Source organism: Rutilus rutilus (genome assembly GCF_951802725.1).
Source record: "Rutilus rutilus genome assembly, chromosome: 1".
NCBI classification, from domain to species: Eukaryota; Metazoa; Chordata; class Actinopteri; order Cypriniformes; family Leuciscidae; genus Rutilus; species Rutilus rutilus.
This window is the reverse complement of record NC_140209.1, coordinates 17,446,860-17,466,626: the sequence shown is the minus strand read 5'-3', so window position 1 is coordinate 17,466,626 and position 19,767 is coordinate 17,446,860. Positions and strand designations below refer to the sequence as shown.

General features: G+C 38.3%; 1 protein-coding gene across 2 annotated transcripts in view; it reads left to right on the top strand.

Annotated features, from left to right (window-relative positions):
* LOC311291374 (uncharacterized protein) overlaps positions 1–19,767 on the top strand; it is a 668,579-nt gene that overhangs the window by 565 nt on the left and 648,247 nt on the right. Inside the window, exons 2-3 of one of the 2 annotated variants that reach the window (XM_084410361.1) lie at positions 2,727–3,883; positions 4,753–5,427. In XM_084410361.1, the coding sequence (XP_084266487.1) occupies positions 2,732–3,883; positions 4,753–4,758 (1,158 nt within the window). In that variant the 5' untranslated portion in view covers positions 2,727–2,731 and the 3' untranslated portion in view covers positions 4,759–5,427. Of the gene's footprint in view, positions 1–2,726; positions 3,884–4,752; positions 5,428–19,767 lie in introns of those variants that run through there. The other variant, XM_084410362.1, reaches the window with a different exon arrangement.

Here is a 19,767-nt window from a genome sequence, read left to right as displayed (position 1 = left end):
GCATTCTTCAAACAAGCATCCCCTTTATGGAACATGAACATATATATCCTCAAGTTAGATGTTTCCTTTAAAAAAAAAAAAAAAAGGAAAGAGAAAGAGAGGTTATTTGATTTAGTATGATTAAAGTGAGTGAATGTGTGTGTATGAGTGAGGAGTGTATTGTTTGCATGTGCATGGTTGAGTTTGACTTTTTTATATTTTAGTGTGTGTGTGGAGAGAGAGAGAGAGGTGATTTGAGTGTGATTGATATTTGTGAGTGAATGTGTGTGCATCTGTATGAGTGAAGAGTGTATTGTTTGTTTGCATGTGCATGGTTTGTTTGCATGTGCATGGTTGTGCTTGCAATTTCGAGGTTTTTATACATTTTTTGTTTGTGTTTTTTTGTTTATTTGTGGATGCATGGTTGGGTTCGCAAGTCTGTATGTTTTTTTTTATTTGTGTGTGTGAAGGTGTATACAATCTTTTATGTGCATCCCCAAAAACTATCCATAGGCTTTTCACTCAAAGTCTAACACTGAAGACCAATTATTAGACCGTGAACGATTGCAAAAAAAAGTTTACAGTTTGACAAAAGCACAAGGTGTTGTTTTGTTGCGAGTGTACACAAATATAAGCCAGTCCTGGCTTTCTCTGTCCGTCCGCTTCATTGCGGTTATACGTGCACCGAATGCAAGTGGTTTCCGCAGCATCCCTTCCTTCCATGTACAGGGAACGCTTTCCCAGTGGTCCTGTATGAACAGCAGTGACTTCCCTGGCCTTAGCCCTGTCCTTTATCTACCTTAAATCACGGGGGGATCAGGAGGCTTCTTAGCCTGACTACGTCAGACTTCCTACTTCCGCTAATTTCATTTCGCTCCTGTAGTCAGTCTGAGATAGCAGCCTATCTTTCAGTTTTCCACCGGCCTGAAAACAGCCGGGCCAATCAACGAACAGAGGGCGGGCTGAGAGCCGTGACGTAGACGCTGATTGTACCGTGAATGCATAGATTTACTTCACATAATCTGCAAAAGTCGTTCACAGCCATGTTCACTCCGGTATTTCGCTCGATGGTTTAGTTTTTGCATCATACACGTGTTTACAGTGGAAGTTAGATGCGGCTGAGCATGCGCATAACACACGCCATAACCAAACGTTATGTGATTGGCTTACGGGTAACCAATGATTTTAAACTTCAGACAAGCGCCCCCCCCGCGAGAGAGAAAACACTTCTCTATTATGCTATTCCAGACTCTGTCTACGAAGCAAAGTGAAGTAGCAGAGTCTGGTATTACCAGGCTAGAGGCTTCTGTCTAGGCACTGGAAGGTGGCAGCACTAGTAGCGCTTTCAAATAGATCCCCATTCAGTCGACGTCGACCACGTCTGACGTTCTCGACTGAAGGAGGGAACGGAGGACGTAGTCCCCTCGCCACTACTCCTGGAACAATGCTGACTTGGGGGGCTCCTCAGCTAAAAAGCAACTGGTGCGTGCATCTAATTCCGTATGTATACACTTATCTGTCTCCATGGGGCTACAGGGGATGCATGAGAAGGAGGATGCAACAGGGGATGTCCATGAGTGTCTTGGCCTGGTAGACCTGCAACAACGCCATGGCATGCAAAGAGGAAGCGGCTTGCCCGCAAGCTTTGTAAGCTCTGACCGTCAAGCCTGACGCGAGCTCACAGGCCTGTGAGGAGAGACAAGGAGTCCCCGTCCAAGATGCAGTGGCCACTGGAGGGATAGCCTCATAACCCTTCACCGCTCCTCCATCAATGGTAGCGAGGGGGCAAGAGCCACTCAGGTTGTTTTTCGGCAGCAAAAGGTGCTGTGCATGACCTAGTTAGTTCTCCATGCGCTTTGGGAAAGAAGGGTACTAGGGCAGTGGGCTGAGAACCAGCACGGCCCGCCCCGTTATACCAATCATCCAACCGAGACTGCGCAAGACACGGTGGGGTGTTCCACTCGAGCCCGACAGCCTCGGCGGCCCGTTTCCGCATAGCTGACAATTCTGGATCCGGCTCAGGCAACTTTACCCTCCCAGAGGGAGATAACACAGTCTAGTCGTCATCTCCAGAGGCCAGCTCACCCTCCAATGCTGCAATCGACATCCTGTCCTCTAGGGGAGCCCCGGGTGAAACGGTCGGCCCACCCATTACAGATGGACCAGCACGCTCCACGGGGGACTCCACCGGCTATGGTGGAAGGGAGGAGTGAGGAGTCCACAGGGAATGGTTACCGGTCGAGACATCAAACACTATCTTCCTATCACCCATCCCACACGGCACCCGAGTCATATCACTTCTTGGCTGTCACAATTTTAAGAAATGCTTTATTTTTTAGTAACAGGGTTGAGTAAAACATGTAGGACACAGATAATTCTCAAAAATAATTAATTTAAAACTAGTTAAAGCCACGGTCAATCTAAACTTTCAGCATGTGAAATTTTTGCTGACACTTTTTACAAAGATAAATTCAATGTATAAAAAATAATAATAAATTCAAAATATAATAATAAACAATCTGCTCCACTGGACTGCATAAAGTTTGTGTTCTTGTAATTCAACTAAGAGGCCACAGTGTGACGTTTCTGTGGCAAGCAGAGCGGGAATTGAATTCGCCAAACTGGAACACAAGAAAACTCGCTTTAACTTTTTTTTACAGTTTTTTTTAAAGTTGTCTACTTTTGTCCTTTCACTTATTTTTTTTTCTTTTTGTATCAATTTGATGATTTATTTTCTTTCAATTCAGACCTGATGGAAGTGAAGGAGGAGAGTGAAGAACTGAGTGAAGTGGAGGAGAGTGAAGAACTGAGTGAAGTGAAGGAGGAGAGTGAAGAACTGAGTGAAGTGAAGGAGGAGAGTGAAGAACTGAGTGAAGTGAAGGAGGAGAGTGAAGAACTGAGTGAAGTGAAGGAGGAGAGTGAAGAACTGAGTGAAGTGGAGGAGGAGAGAGAAGAACTGAGTGAAGTGGAGGAGGAACATCATGTCAAACCTGGAGAAAAACCTTTGAGTCGCTCAAAGACTAAAAAGACATGTTTAAAGAAAAGAAGAGCCAAGAAATCTACAACCTGCACTCAGTGTGGAAAGAGTTACACATACAAATGTAGTCTTGTGCGTCACATGAGGATCCACACTGGAGAGAAGCCATTCACATGTGATCAGTGCGGGACGAGCTTCACACAAATAAAACATCTTAATGTTCACAAGAGGATCCACACTGGAGAAAAGCCGTACGCATGCGATCAATGCGGGAAGAGTTTCACACAATCATCATACGTTAAGATTCACATGAGGATCCACACCGGAGAGAAGCCATTCACATGTGATAAGTGTGGAAAAACGTTTCATAGTGGATCAAACCTGAAGTCACACCTGAGAGTTCATACGAAGGAGAAGCCGCATTCATGTTCTGTGTGTAGAAAGAGTTTTTCACTGCAGCTATATTTACAAAGACATCAGAAAATTCACACTGTTGTGAGAGATTACGTGTGCTTTGAGTGTGAGAAGACTTTTACTACAGCAGACAGTTTAAAACTGCACCAGATGAACCACACTGGAGAGAAACCTTACAAGTGTTCACACTGTGACAAGAAATTCAATAAGCCATCAAATCTGAAAAACCATGAGATGATCCACACCGGAGAAAAACCTTACAAGTGTTCACACTGTGACAAGAGATTCAGTCAGTCGTCAAATCTGAAATCACATGAGTGGATCCACAGCAGAGAGAAGCCGCACACGTGTGATCAGTGCGGAGAGAGTTTCTATTTTAAAAGTGACCTGAAGATACACATGTGGATCCATACAGTGGAGAAACCGGATCACCATGATCCATGTGGAGAGAGGTTCCTTCAGTTATCTTCAGTTACTCACTCAAATGGAAAACAATCACAGTCTGAGATCACAGTAAGTAGTTCATCTTTATGTGCTGAGCATTAAAGTCTCTCCTGTGTAAGTTAGTTTCCTAACAGCCATGATGAGCAACAGAACATCTTGGTGGTTGCTTTCTATCTGCTTCACATTTTGCACATTATTATGAGATATTGAGTTATACTTATAAGAAAGTATCTCATCATTACGTAAAATTTTCATTATGAGAAAGTATCTCATTATTATGAGACGATTTCTCATTATGAGATGTTAAGAAACATATTTTCTTAGATTGTCCTGGTCTTAACTTAAGTAGAATGCTTTTTTATGAAGTTACTTCAGTCAAAGACATTTTTAATGAGATTATACCTGAAAAGGTTTTGGATTTTTTATCATGTTAACTTGAAAAAATATATTGTATATTATGACTTGTTGATTATCTTTGTTCTGTTTTTATTGTATTTATATGATATTTGTGTTTTTGTAATAGAATTTTTGCCATGAAGATAGCTCTGATTGCTGACATGGCATTAAATAAAAAAAGATGATGATGAGATGTTAAGTCGTTATTATGAGAAAGCATCTCGTTGTTATGAGACCATTTCTCATTATGAGATGTTAAGTCGTTATTATGAGAAAGCATCTCGTTATTATACAATGTTCAGTTATTACGAGAACGTTTCTAATTATTATAAGATACAAAGTCATAATTATGACAACATTTCTCATTATTGTGACTGACATATTTAGGTTTCACTTTTTTTTTTGATGGTCCCTTTAACAAATTCTGTTGACTATAAGTAGCGTTGCACCTACATGTCTACTAACTCTCATTAGACTCTCATTCACTTTTTATTTCACATTTGTCTCTCATTTGAAATCTCATGATTTAATGTTTCTTTTAGACCTGATGGATGTGAACAAGAAAGGAAAAACAGAAGCCAAAAAATCGATCTCCTGCCCTCAGTGTAAAAAACGCTTCACATGAAAATCAAGTCTGAAGATTCACATGAGAGTTCACACTGGGAAGAAGCGGCTCAGGCTTTCGCTCTGAAATCACTTCTGCTTCTCTTTATGAAGAAAGAGCATTTAACTGTGATCTGTGCGGTAAACAGTTTCATTGGGCGTCAGTCCTGAAGAAACACCGGAAGATTCACACAAAGGAGAAGATTCATTCGTAATATTACAGCAGAAAAGACACAGCGGTGTGTGTTTCAGTGCTGAAGTCCTTTACTACAGAAGATGAACTGAAAGACCACCAGAAAATTCACACTGGAGAAGAAGGCCATGAAACTTTTAAGAGAGACATGAATCTGATATACATTTTATATTTTATTACTATTTTTTCATTGTTTTAATTTCATCAGAACATCTAGTTTCTCTTCCACTTCTACTCTTCCATGCAAACGCAAGATATACTTTCATTTATCTTTGAAACTGGACACGTTTCTTCTCTTCTTCTCTTGAGATGCTTTGAATCAGTAAAGAGAGAGATCTGTCTCATTCAATTTCAGTTTTACTTAATGTTTGTATTTGCTTCATGTAATGATTGATTAAACTCATTACTAATTTTATCAACAGCATAGTATTGTTCACATTTATTATTTACAAGTCAGAACAATTACTATGAACTTTAAACAACACAGTTTTTACAAAATAAACTGAAATGATTACTGTCTCCATCTCACCACACACTCAAAAAAATAACTCACTGGACAAACTCAATTTCCATCCAATAAATAAGTGTAGCCCCAACTAATTCATGCAATGAAATGTAATTAAGTTGGTCCAACTCAATTTTGACCAACTTAAGTGAGTTGGTCCAACTCAAGTTGGTCCAACTCAATTTTGATCAAATAGTTTAGATGAAATGGATACGTTTATAAAATTAGTTTTATGCTTCTTAAATTAAAACATTTCATTGAAAAATCAATTAGGAAATCTTTCTTTTGTACCCCATAGAGACAAGAGGCAAATCTTGATTGAGAAGGTTTTATTTAAAACTCAATAGTGCAATAGTTATTTAATGTGAAAAGTACTTATGGCTCGTTTTCACTGAGTGGTACGGTACGGTACGGTTCGGGTCGGTAAACCATGAATCGGCTAGTGTTTCCACTGCCAACAGTACCCTTACTTGATAGGCGTGGTGTATCCTATGCCGGAAAGAAGCGATCGACGTCATTTTCGCGCGAAGAAGAAAGCGACATAAACAACAATGGATGACATGCAGCAGATCTGGTTCTTGCTTCTCGGCATGTTTGTCACAAGAAGCCAAGCGCCGCCGCCGACATTAGGCGTTTCTCAATAGCAAGTACGCAAAGTTCTGACTTGCCAAGTCCAGCTCAGGAGAATGACTCATGGAGTAATTCTGCAAATGGACCAGCGCGTTCTTGAAAGCGTCAGTCAGCTCGCTCTGCTAATGTTACTCCGGTTATCTCTGTATGTACATTTTAGACAACAATAAAACGAAATATGTTATAAAACACCACACTGCCTCTTTACGTTTTCATTTAAAGTAACAACATGTAGTTTTTCAACCTTCATAATATATTTCCAAGACCCTTGTGATGGTACATCGACTTACAATAGGTTGAATGACACGTCTGCCAGAGCCTGACGGGGTCTGTATCGCTTTTACTGGCACTATGTAACTTCGGGGTGCGGGTAGTAACCAGCGCTCAAAAAGAACTACAAAATTCGACTGCTTTACGGCATACGTCACTTCGCTTCCTCACTTCCTCAAATTCGGCCGTGACAGGCCAACCAGCGCGTTTGTTTTCGTGCGTGTGTTTTCGTCATGGCTGAAGCAGCAGCGAAACGTAAGAAGTCCAAGGTTTTGTCGGAGTAGAGTCGGAAGAGGAAAAGGGAGAGTGATAAACTGAAAGGCAGGACGAGGATCAATATTGGTCGAGCGTTTGCTCGCTGGCGTGAGCTTATCGTCAGACCGATGCTGACTTGGCCGTCATGCTGTTGAACTAGTAAGTACATTGCTTGCATACTATCTTTAGTTTTTCTAATCTGTTGTCTGCCTGGCTACGTTACGGAAACTATCTGGTCCTCCATTTATCTTCATGAATCAGCTAACGTTAGTAGATGAGCGAATTATCAATCTGGTAGCTAGTAAACACTAACATGCTAGTTTTAGATGGTTAGGATGCTATCGCTATCATTCTCGTTCAGATTTGAGCATTGCAATCGACATGCAAATCGCAAATGTTTGAGTTAAAATGTTTAGTCTACTAAACATGTATAAATTATGAAAGGAGGAAGATTAATAATATTATCATTGCCCATATGAAAAAAACCTGCATGCTTCATATACAGTAACAGCCCGTTCTCATCCCAAGTCGTCATATACTGACGCTTTCAAAATTTCTTCAATATCTGACGCACAAAGCACCCTTTAGCGTCCATATGAGACGCATAACCCTACCACAGACCTAAACCTACCCATAACCGAAGCGTCTCATATTGACGCTAAGGGTGCTTTGTGCGTCGGATATTGAAGAATGTTTGAAAGTGACGATTTGGGGATGAGAATGCGTTGACAGTAACCGTAAATCATTTTACGACAGCGGTAATGGACAATTCCGCTTCCAACCTGTAGGGCGACCGCAGAGGAAAAGTTCCATGTTGTTGCTTTAAAGAAATCGTAAACATTATAGCCACACAAATGTGGTTCAGGCAACGCGTATTGATTATATTAACTGCATGTAACGTTAGCCTATTTATAAAACAAAAATATACATTTAACACAACCCTGCCTCTTTTCGTTTAAATTTTAAAAATATTAAACTTATTAGTATGGTTCAGGCAATATGTGCATTTGTACTCTGATCATCTTCACTGTAATAAAATTAAAAAAAATGACAAAACTAAACCCTGTCTTTTTTTGTTAAATTTCAGTTTTATCAATAATAGCCATTATAAAAGTATAAGTAAAAAGTACAAGAAGCTATACAATAAGAAATAAAGCAAACAATTCAGTCAAACATACAAAGTCAGCGCTCTAGTCTAACGTTACAACGGTAAAGGTAAATAGCCTAAATATAAAGAAATTAAATTTCATTTAGCCCTCAGTTTGGCCAGGGAACAAATTATAGATTCACAAGACCAAAGATCGCCCGTTAGGTCTACACACGAGCAAAGGCTGTTCCAGGCGGGGTACATGAGCGCCGAGCACCCGGTGATTGTCTGGATCTCACAACCTGGATAAAATGTTCATAAATCTTTATAAATAAACCACAGATTTGAGCTTTAAACAACTACATTCTCGCCTGAAAAACTTTTAAAATTACATTTCGTGACACAGTAACAGTAGTATTATATTAAACGGTATATTAAAAAAATGGCGCTGCTTATGTTGTCATTCCTCTTGTAGCACGCGCAAGTGACGATTCTCTGTCAACCAATCAACGTCCTGCAGTGAGTCTAGCTCCACCCTTTAATACCGAACCACTGTGCTAGGTACCACAACGGAAGGGTACCCAAAAAGTGGTACGGTACGGTTCGGCATTTTGGTACCATTCACAACTTTTGACAGTGGAAACGCAAATAAATGCGTACCGTTCTATACCGTAATGCTCAGTGGAAACGAGCTATTAGAAAAATGCAAGTACACATTTTAAAGCCTTTTTTTCCAGTCTGGAAATTTGCCTTTGTGGCACATGAACAGTTTAAGGAATTCCAAAGTCAAAAACTTGACTATTAAAAACAAAAAAAATAAACTTGACTCTAAAATAAACTTCAGAATCATATATACATATGCATAATGGCTTGTCTTAAAACTTTCATTTTGGGTGGACTATTCACTTAAAGCCCTGATTTTACATCTACCAGACATGACATTTATTTTATTATCTGAATGTATCGAGGTAGCTACATAAATACCTTCCGCTTTTGCCAGCAGAACACGACCTATGAGAGACAAGTCCCTCTGTTAATCCAAAATTTTGTGAGATTCTCTCCTGATCATTTTTAGTAATAACCATATCCAAATAAGTTGGAGCATCCTTTACAGGAATATTACAAATTGTTCTGGCATGGCAACTTTTTAAAGCAAACAGTTCACATTTTTGTAAATTAAGGCAGAGACCTGAGGCACTGGAAAAAATTCAATGAACTTGACAGCTGACTGAATTTGATCAACATTTTTCAAGAAAAGAGCTGTGTCGTCAGCCAACTGACTTATAAGGACACTTCTCTCAACTTGAATTCCTTTTATCTTGCATGATTTAATGAAGTGAAAGAGATAAACAGAAATTTGGCAAATGGGTTTGGAATTTTTTTGTATTTCCTAACTCGGGGGAACAGACCTTATAGTGGTGTGGGGGTCACTGCAGGCAGTAGATCAAAGTGAGCTTCTCTGGATCATCAGAGGTTCCCTTGACACCATTAAGGTATAAATTAAAACTGGATACTTGCAAACCTGCCCGTACTCATACAATTCCTGAGTCCCTTGATGAACAGGTCACAGGTTTTAAGTGCATTGCCCCATTTCCAATTACTAATACATCCTCAAGTTGGGCATGTAGAATGGTGGGTAGAAGACATTCGGGTTGTGGAAGAAATGTAATATGTTCTTCCCTTTTTTGCATTTAATTATATTTAAAGAATCTTAGAAATATGATGGTAATTAAATGAATGTAGTGTCAATACATATCCTTATGAATATATGTATGTGTATGTCCTTGTATATTACCTGATGAAAGTTAATGTGACTAAATGAACAAGCAATATCAGTTGACCCATCAATTTTGGGATGGTCAGATCTTGATCAACGGAAATCACATTGTATTTGATACAAACCTAACTAGACTAAAACAAATTAAAAAGTCATAACTGAAACTATTTTCATAGTATTTTATTTTCTCCATAGGGAAATTTATTTTTTACAAATACAAAACCTTTTTTTACATACAAACAGATTGTAAGCAGACCAACTGTAACTATCCAGTCTTTTGAATCATTTGTCTCCATTTGTTAATGCCACTAATTTGTAATATGTAAAATGTATTATTTTAAAGAAATGGGAGTTCTAGCGCAAGTTCTACCGGGAAGACTCTAATATCACGTCATTCATTAACCACAGATCTAGCCAATCACCACCCGACATTTGGAGTATTTAAGCCCGGTTAACACCCATTACTACGGTCACAGAATCTGACGCCAATGTTCACCCCCATCCTCCCCACCACCACCAGGTCGATCCCTGTCCATCCATCGGGGGTAGGCTCCACCCCTGCCTTCATCTAAAGGCAGGAACTGTGTCTTCTACCCTCCGGATTTGGATTACAGATGGGGTTTACGCCAAGAACTTTAACATTTCATTTTGCATACAAACTGTTAAATAAATCATATCCATACGTTCTCTTGCCTCCCCAGTCTTTCTGGTAGAATACAGTTCTACTTATTTTTAATTCTTAATTTAAAAAATATACTTCTGGCATACATTTAAACGGACACTTATGTCTTAGTAGGCACATTGGGACACCGTGTTAGTGTTTATTTGTTGTCTCTGATTTAGATCTGAGACTTTTACTAAGCTGTACCGTTCAAAGTTGGCATAGGCTATGTAGTGTGTGCTGCACGTGTGCCACCTAGAGGCTACATTTGTTCGTAGCTTAAATGGTGCCATAACTGAGCACCCTCAAATTAGACTTGACAGTCCTGGCCTAGTTTTGAAAGATGGAGTTCATTTAACACCTAGGTGAAATTATATGTTTTTAAGTACTGAAGCTAACTGCCTTAAAGACCACATCCAAATGCAGTGAACTGCTTACAGTTGGCAGTATCAACTGCTTTTGAATTTGGCCTTTAGGGCCCGTGTTGTTATGCCTAAATACAGTATAGCCCTGACCATCATGGTTAACCTTTAGCCATTACACTGTTACCACCTCTTCTCTTCCTCATCCCTACATTCCTACCTTTTATCCCCCCACCACCATCCCCTTCCATCCCATGGATTCTGCAGCTCTAAAAAATGCTGGGTTGTTTCTGTAAACAAATTGTTGGGTTGATTGTTCTGGGTCAAAATGTTGGGTTGTTTGGGGTACACTGTAAAAAAATAATTAAACATTATTAATTAAAGGATTACCCCCTTACAACTCATTTGACCCAGCATAATCAAACCAAGAATGTGTGTACAGTACACTGTAAAAATGAATGCGCTATATCTACTCAATAAAATTGTGGCAACAGATTACAAACAATATTATTAATTAAATTTAACAGATTAGAATTGAGTAATAATTAATCAAATTAATTCCTTAAAAGGTAACCATTTAAAATGAGTAAAATTTACAACAATTTATTTTTTAAACAAAAATATCTGAATAACAGACAGACGTCAAAAGATGAATTAAGCTCTTTTATTTTTTATTGCCAACATTGAAGACACCTGATGGTAACAAGCAGAATCACTGAAGGAGAAAACCGTAATTTTATGGTGATCAGTGTTTGTTTTAGTTGGGCTTTTGACCCTTAAATCATTAACTTTAGATTTTGTTTCGCTGCTGTACCTGAGTTATAACAGCCAGATGAACAACGAGAAAAGGGGATCTGATGGTGTTGGTTGTATTTTAACATAATCATTATTTCACAATCATTTGACCTGAATCACTGAACTCATATAGAGCCCAATTTCTGAGTTAAGAATGTCTTAAAAGTTTATCATATACAAAAAGAGAGCTAAACTCTGCAGGACAGTGGTCCTCCAGGACCCAGTTTACCCATCCCTGGTCTAAACCACGTAAGTAGGGATGCACCAAGTGTTCGGCAGACGAAATTATTCACCTGAAAATAGCCAAAAAGTGTTCAGGCCGAATAAGTGAATAAGTGAAAAGACAGAATAAATTGTATCAACATTTTAGATGACGCAATCAAATAGCAACCAGCTTAGAGTGAAAGGCGTGCAAGCTTTATAGCCCTGTTTACACCTGGTATTAAGATGCGTTTTGGTTGATGGGATCAAATTTGGACGATACTAAATACACGTGTAAATGGGGAGTAAAATCTTTTGAGCTTGTCCAGTTTAGACGTAAATGTTGTCATTTGCGTTGTTTCCTGTTAACGTTTGTCTATACACAGGTTTTGTTTCGGTCAACACTTACTGGAAGACTACATTATCCATCATTGCTTAAACCACAGCAAACTACGCAACTCAAATAGATAATTATGTATAAAAAGTTGAAAAGTAATGGTAAATATTTATGTCGTATTTTGTTTGCTTTATTGGGCAATTTTAAAGGGGAACATGGCAACTCTAGCCATTTCTCTGCTGACTTTCACTTTTGTTGTCGCGTGTTTTCTCAACGAGCTCCCCCTACAGCTGTGGGCCGTATATTCCACAACACTGTAGTAAAAAAAAAAATCTCACTTGCGGATCCCTCCTCCCCCCTTCTACCGCTGCTCATGTGCATTTGTTATTATGGGAGCCGGCCAACTTTATCGTGTGGAGCTATGTCTACCGAGGTGGGTAATACATCATACACAGTATCATATGGTGTGTGTGTTTATGTTGAATTGCCGTAAAGCAGTTCGTGTTTCTTGCTCGTTCTCACTTCTCACGAGACTTCCTATTTCCAACTTACCGGGACGTTAGTCCCCATGTTGCAAGGTTGGTTTTCCGCCGGGGAACGCTGGGGGGTGCGGGGAAAGTCACCATTCTCACCATATAAGGTTATTTAACCATCCAAATGATTTCTAAATGGATTTATTAAGTTGAAAAAGTTGCCAAGTTCCCCTTTAAAGTAAAGGTAATCTGGTAATTTGGTAATAAAGGTAATTTGATCATTTAATACATTGTTAATTACAATAAAAAACTAGCTGAAAACAAAAACCTACTGATAAAATAGAACCAAGACTTGACTTGAGACTTGACTTGGACCTCAAAGACTTGAGACTTGATTTGGATCTCATGGACTTGAGACTTGATTTGGCCCTCATGGACTTGAGACTTGATTTGGACCTCAAAGACTTGACTTGGACCTCATGGACTTGAGACTTGACTTGGACCTCATGGACTTGAGACTTGACTTGGACCTCATGGACTTGAGACTTGACTTGGACCTCATGGACTTGAGACTTGACTTGGACCTCATGGACTTGAGACTTGACTTGGACCTCAGGGACTTGAGACTTGATTTGGACCTCATGGACTTGAGACTTGATTTGGACCTCAGGGACTTGAGACTTGATTTGGACCTCATGGACTTGAGACTTGACTTGGACCTCATGGACTTGAGACTTGATTTGGACCTCAGGGACTTGAGACTTGATTTGGACCTCAGGGACTTGAGACTTGATTTGGACCTCAGGGACTTGAGACTTGATTTGGACCTCAGGGACTTGAGACTTGATTTGGACCTCAGGGACTTGAGACTTGATTTGGACCTCATGGACTTGAGACTTGACTTGGACCTCATGGACTTGAGACTTGATTTGGACCTCATGGACTTGAGACTTGACTTGGACCTCATGGACTTGAGACTTAATTTGGACCTCGTGGACTTGAGACTTAATTTGGACCTCAGGGACTTGAGACTTGATTTGGACCTCAGGGACTTGAGACTTGACTTAGACCTCATGGACTTGAGACTTGATTTGGACCTCAGGGACTTGTGAACATGTCTAAGCCTGGATGATGTGTAACACTGCATGTTGTCATAAGAGATTTAGTCTTTTTACTTAATAATGCAGTTAATGCATTAACAATAATGCATCTACAGTCTATCTCCTTTATAAAGAAACCCACTACACTCAACAAAAAAGCTCTGGTCACGGCATCCTCCATCCACAGTTTATGTTTGTAAATGTTGTGTTTAAAGACGCCGTTGTCTGCCATTTCAGACTTCCTACTGTCTGTGTGTGTGAATGCAACTAGGAAAATGATCCGGAGTATCTTATTATTACGACATGTTGAGTCATTATTGTGATGAAGTCCCATTATGAGATGTTAAGTCATTAGTGGTTTTCACACCGCATAGTTCTAGAAACTCAGTAATAGGAACTAGCCAGCACGGTAGATCCAAGATAACATTTTTCTTTCTTGTTATAATAAGAAACATTCCAATCAGATACCAAGCAGTCAGACAAATGTCCTTTCAGTCATCATGGCTGTTAGGAAACTAATTTTGATTAACTACTTACTGTGATTTCAGACTGTGTTGATGTGGTTTCTCCACTGTATGGATCTTCATGTGTAGCTTCAGGTGACTTTTAAAAGAAAAGCTCTTTCCACACTGATCACACGTGTGCGGCTTCTCTCTGCTGTGGATCCTCTCATGTTTTTTCAGAGTTGCTGACTGACTGAATCTCTTGTCGCAGTGTGAACACTTGTAAGGTTTTTCTCCAGTGTGGATCCTCTCATGTGTTTTCAGATTTGCTGTCAGACTGAATCTCTTGTCGCAGTGTGAACACTTGTAAGGTTTTTCTCCAGTGTGGAGCCTCTCATGTGTTTTCAGATGTCCTGACAGACTGAATCTCTTGTCGCAGTGTGAACACTTGTAAGGTTTTTCTCTAGTGTGGATTTTCACGTGTCTCTTAAGGCATGTTGATTGACTGAAGCTCTTCCCACACTGATCACATGTGAACAGTTTCTTTCCGATGTGAATACTCATATGATACTTAAGACTTGATTTGTGTCTGAAACCCGTTCCACACTGATCACACGTGTGCGGTTTCTCTTTTCTGTGGATCCTCTCATGTGTTTTCAGACTTGATGACTGATTGAATCTCTTGTCACAGTGTGAACACATGTAAGGTTTTTCTCCAGTGTGAATCCTCTGGTGCAGTTTTAAACAGATCGCTGAGGTAAAAGTCTTCTCACACTCAAAGCACATGTACTCTCTCATACCAGTATGAATTTTCTGATGTTTATGTAAATATGGCAGCAGTGAAAAACTCTTTCCACACACAGAACATGAATGTGGCTTCTCCTTCTTATGAAGTATCAGGTGTTTCTTCAGGTTTGATGAATCAAGAAATGTTTTGCTGCATTGATCACATGCATACGGTTTCTCGCCGGTGTGGATCCTCATGTGAATCTTATGGTGTGTTGATTGACTGAAGCCCTTCCCACACTGGTCACATGTGAATGGCTTCTCTCCAGTGTGCATTCTCATGTGACACTCAAGATAGTATTTTCGTGTGAAACTCTTCCCGCACTGATCACATGTGAACGGCTTTTCTCCAGTATGAACTCTCAAGTGGATCTTAAGATGTTGTTTGATTGAGAAACTCTTTCCACACTGATCACATGTGAACGGCTTTTCTCCGGTATGAACTCTCAAGTGGATCTTAAGATGTTGTTTGACTGAGAAACTCGTTCCGCACTGATCACATGTGAATGGCTTCTCTCCAGTATGAACTCTCATGTGAATATCAAGACGTTGTTTGGTTGTGAAACTCTTTCCACACTGAGTGCAGGCTGTAGATGTCCTGGCTTTTGTTTTCTTTAAAAATTTCTGTTTAGTCTTTGAGCGACTCAAAGGTTTTTCTCCAGGTTTGACATGATGTTCCTCCTCCACTTCACTCAGTTCTTCACTCTTCTCGCTCTCTTCCATCAGGTCTGACATGAAAAAAGAAAGAAAGTGAATTGCATTTTCAGTACATCAAAAATAATTTGAAGAGAGAAATACAAAGTGAAATGACATAAAATATAAAAAAGTCATGCATTTAAATGGATGGTTTCAAAGGCGGCAACAAAAACAACCGTTACTGCGCATGTGCGCCTTTGTTGCCCAAATTTAACTTACGGTGGACTTACGCAAAGAATCAATAACAATAGAGGGGGGGGGGATAACATAACGCTTGTCTGGAACAAGTGAAAGTTAATTTTTGGCCTGTCATTTACACGAAAACGCCGTTTTTATCACAGAAAACGATTATTTCTAAAAACTCCGGCCAAAGTGGAGATTTCTGAAAACGCCGGTTATGTGTTGCCGTGTTAACTGGGATAAACGGGATTTTAGGTTCTCAAACGTCACATTATGCGCCAGAAAATGCTTACGTCATGTGAGCGCCCTATGTTTAGAGTTTGTTTGGCTACTATTTGATCATAGATGCTGTTAAGGTGATACTCATTTTTACTTTTGTGCAAACGTTTTTGGCCTGTTTGCATTTGCTTCGCTGTCTGTCCACACAAACGAACCTCGCGCCATGTCTGTTGTTTTGAAAGGAACTGGAAGTCGCTCGTGCTATTCATTGTTGTCGATTTTGAGGATTCTGATTGGCTTGCATGGCTTTGTCCTTCTCCATACACTGCTGCCCATAGGTTTGGCAGTTATGATGTTGCTCAACGGTGTATTTATGCGGGTTGATGTAAACGACAACTTTTTTGAAAACGATGTTGTGTGCACGACGTTATTTTTGAAAACGGAGGGGGAGAAATATTTGTTTCTCTAAATACCCGGCTATGTGTAAATGTGGCCTAAGTCACTTACATTTTAGACACAATATGATCTGTTTCAGCAGCGAAAATAGCTCCAAACAAAGATCACGGTCTGTTATTATCCAGTGTGTTGTGATTAGCACTGCTTAGCGCATGTTCGGGAAATGTCCCACCCCTGCAGGTTCTGTTCTATTTGTGTAAAATTGCTCTAATCAATCACAAAATCATGGATAATTTTCCTAATGGGCTGTGAACAGTCTTAAAAAAGCTACAGTAAACACTACATCAATACTGTTATGTTAGGCAAAGCTTTGCAATTTGTTTACAACGTAGCAGCTACATAAAACGTATAACTGGAACAGTTAATAAAAAACACAACAAATAATAAGACATTCTTATAAGTTGAGATCCATAAACAACTGATTGTCACAACAAAGTGGGAACTTCTCTATTTCAGGAGAAGCTTTTGTGTGTAGCCTGCATTTTACTCTCATCCTTCATGAAATGTGCAGCGCACAGACAAACGTTGAGGTTATAAAGTAAAGAACAGCGACAACACTCTTAATCTTCGCTAGCGCAGCTCAAACAGGCCTTGTCCTCTGTTGGCGTAGATTATTTAAATGAGTAAAATTATGACTTCACAAGATCCAGAAAAAAACGTGTTGTAGTCCAAACGAGCAGTTCATTGTAGTTCTTGGTTACAAAGCTCAAAGTCCAGTCCAAAGGGATATTTTATTTAACAGAATTCACTTTCCTAACAGATTTTTGTAATGCCTGAACAACAAATTTACACACTAACTAAAGTTGGAAAAGTGAAAAAGCATAAAAAAAGAAAAAGTTTTTAATTAATGATTTTTATTAGAATTATCTGTGGTAAATGTTTCACTCAACTGTGTCTGATTTTCCTCCTTTTAAAAACAGATTTTTTTAAATTGGGAATAAACACCAACCTCTTTGTTCTTCAGGATCTTCAGTGTGTTTCATTCTGCAGTGTTCTGGATCACTCATGTTCTCACTGTCCTCTTTAATAAACTCAGTCTTTGCAGATTTCAGCTCTTCCTGATGCTCTGATGCTCGTCTTCACTTGTAGCTGGTGGCAATATTCCAGCATTTATTGGAGAATTGATGTGGGAGGAGCTTCACTGATGATGTGATTGACATGGGAGGGGCTTCAATTATGGTAAATTTTAGTGGGAGGAGCTGATCTGCCAAAATCTAAAATAAATCATTTACTTTGTTTTAATAGGGTCAAAGACCGTCAGGTTATTGTGTCTGTATCTGATTTAATTTTTAAATTAAATTTACTATTTTTTTATAAACATAGAAAACCCATTCAATGTAAAATGTCTAATTGCTTAGACACAACTCCATTCCCTGAACTAAATTCTCAATAGTCTGAACCAATTTGTTGAATAAATCACTTTTTCTGCAAAACCTTAAACAAGTTCAGGCAGTTAAAACACTGTTTGCAAAACTCTAAACACATTCTCACTCACTAAAACACATTTGAAACTGTGATGCATTTGTGAAATGTGTCGTAGCAATTGTGAAAAACTATAATGTTTCAAATAACCTTGGTGAAACCAAAATGTCAAAATATGGGTGAAATAAGATATATTTATGTAAAAATTAAATTACATAGTTATTCTTACCTGTACTTATTGAAATATATAAAATAAGTGATCATACTAAATTTTATTATATTTTAAATTGTTAAAAACTTCTTTCTGACAAATGGGTAAAACCTAGTGGTTTGAAGGAAAGTATAAATATAAAAATTTACAATGAATGAGTATTTTGTGGTTTCAAAATCCTTTGTGGATCCTTAAATACAGCCTTTGAATATGTCATTAAATAATTATTATTCTAAACATACCTGAAAAGATTTTTCTGCAATATTTGTCTTTGAACCATATACTATTTGACATATTTAAGCATTTATATCAATCTCTCTGTCTATGGTAAAGCAACTGATGCTAATTCAAATTTTTTTATTTTCCAAAATGTATTTCTAATTCTAACATTATTCTGTTTCTTCATTAAAATAACGGCAGATATCTAGAAAAGTGGTAAAGAACTGCAAGAAAAACATATGAAAACATAAACACAGAAATAAACGTACATAATAGTAACCAACAAATCCCCTCAGTCTGTTGACACCAATGAAATGAGCTTTAAGTGCCAATTCACAGGAGATCTGAAGACATCAGCATAATAAATGAGGTGAAAACAGGAACTATTGTCATGAAATAAAGAGTGTTTTCAGCAGATCTGTTAATATTGATGAGCCTCAGACTATCAACACTCATTCAACAAGCCATTCAGGATCATCAGCAGATCATCTCACTTTATTCTGAGTGTTTGCTGTTAGAAACACATTATTTGAGTCAGGATTGATGATAAGAGCCTGTAAAACTGCTCTACCCTGGGGGGAAAATGCTAATCAACAATCCTTGTTTATCATCTCCATGTTTGATTTTCAAAGTTAACTACTAACATTTGCCTATTTAAACTAGAGACACACAGTTTCCCCTGCGCAAATAAATTGCAAAAGTTGCAATGAGAAGAACATAAATCTCAACACACAAATCTCAAACATGGTGATGATCAACAATTGTAATTCAGTAAAAATATGAACTCTGAAACATATGGCAGCTAAATAACAGCAGCGTAAATAATGCTGGTTAATGCAAAGCAATAATATTTTTTATTTTAACAATTATCCCATCATTTATTCAAGCTGCAATGCATGCTGGGAACTGGCAGAACATTGTTGAATGTAAAATTGCTTGGTCAAATAACTCAATTTGTAAAAATGGGACAACATTTGGACAAGTTTTGGAAAAATACATGAGAACCGATTAGGTCAACAAAACAAATGTTGTAGATCATTCCTGTTTATTTATATCAAGAGTAAACATACTCATCCCAAATAATCTTTGTTCAAGATATTTTTACATTCACACAAATTGAAACACACTTTTTTTACTTTACTTTGGACAGACAGACTAAATAATTGTAATATTAATTCTTCTACAGTTGATTCTGAAAGCTGATTAAAATATATTTAATTAATTATACATATTTCCATATTTTGCTACATAAATCTATACATCAATGTTAAAATACAGATAAATATGAATACAGTTTGCCACTGGAAACATAATTGCCACCGATCATTGTCAGTTTCTGCACATAAAAACTGTTACATGTTAAAGATCTGATTACTTTATTACACTGAGTTATCATAAAGCCAAGCCATGTTTCAATTCATAGTTACTTATCTGCAGTGGTTGATGAAGATGAGTGTCAATAGTGTTTTTTTTTTTTTTTTTTTTTATTGATGTTTTATCCATGTCATGTTGTGAGAAATAACAGTATTGTCTTTTAATATAGCAATTTTATAGGCTTTTATAGTCAAAAAATGTGTTTCTAACAGCAAACACTCAGAATAAAGTGAGATGATCTGCTGATGATCCTGAATGGCTTGTTGAATGAGTGTTGATAGTCTGAGGCTCATCAATATTAA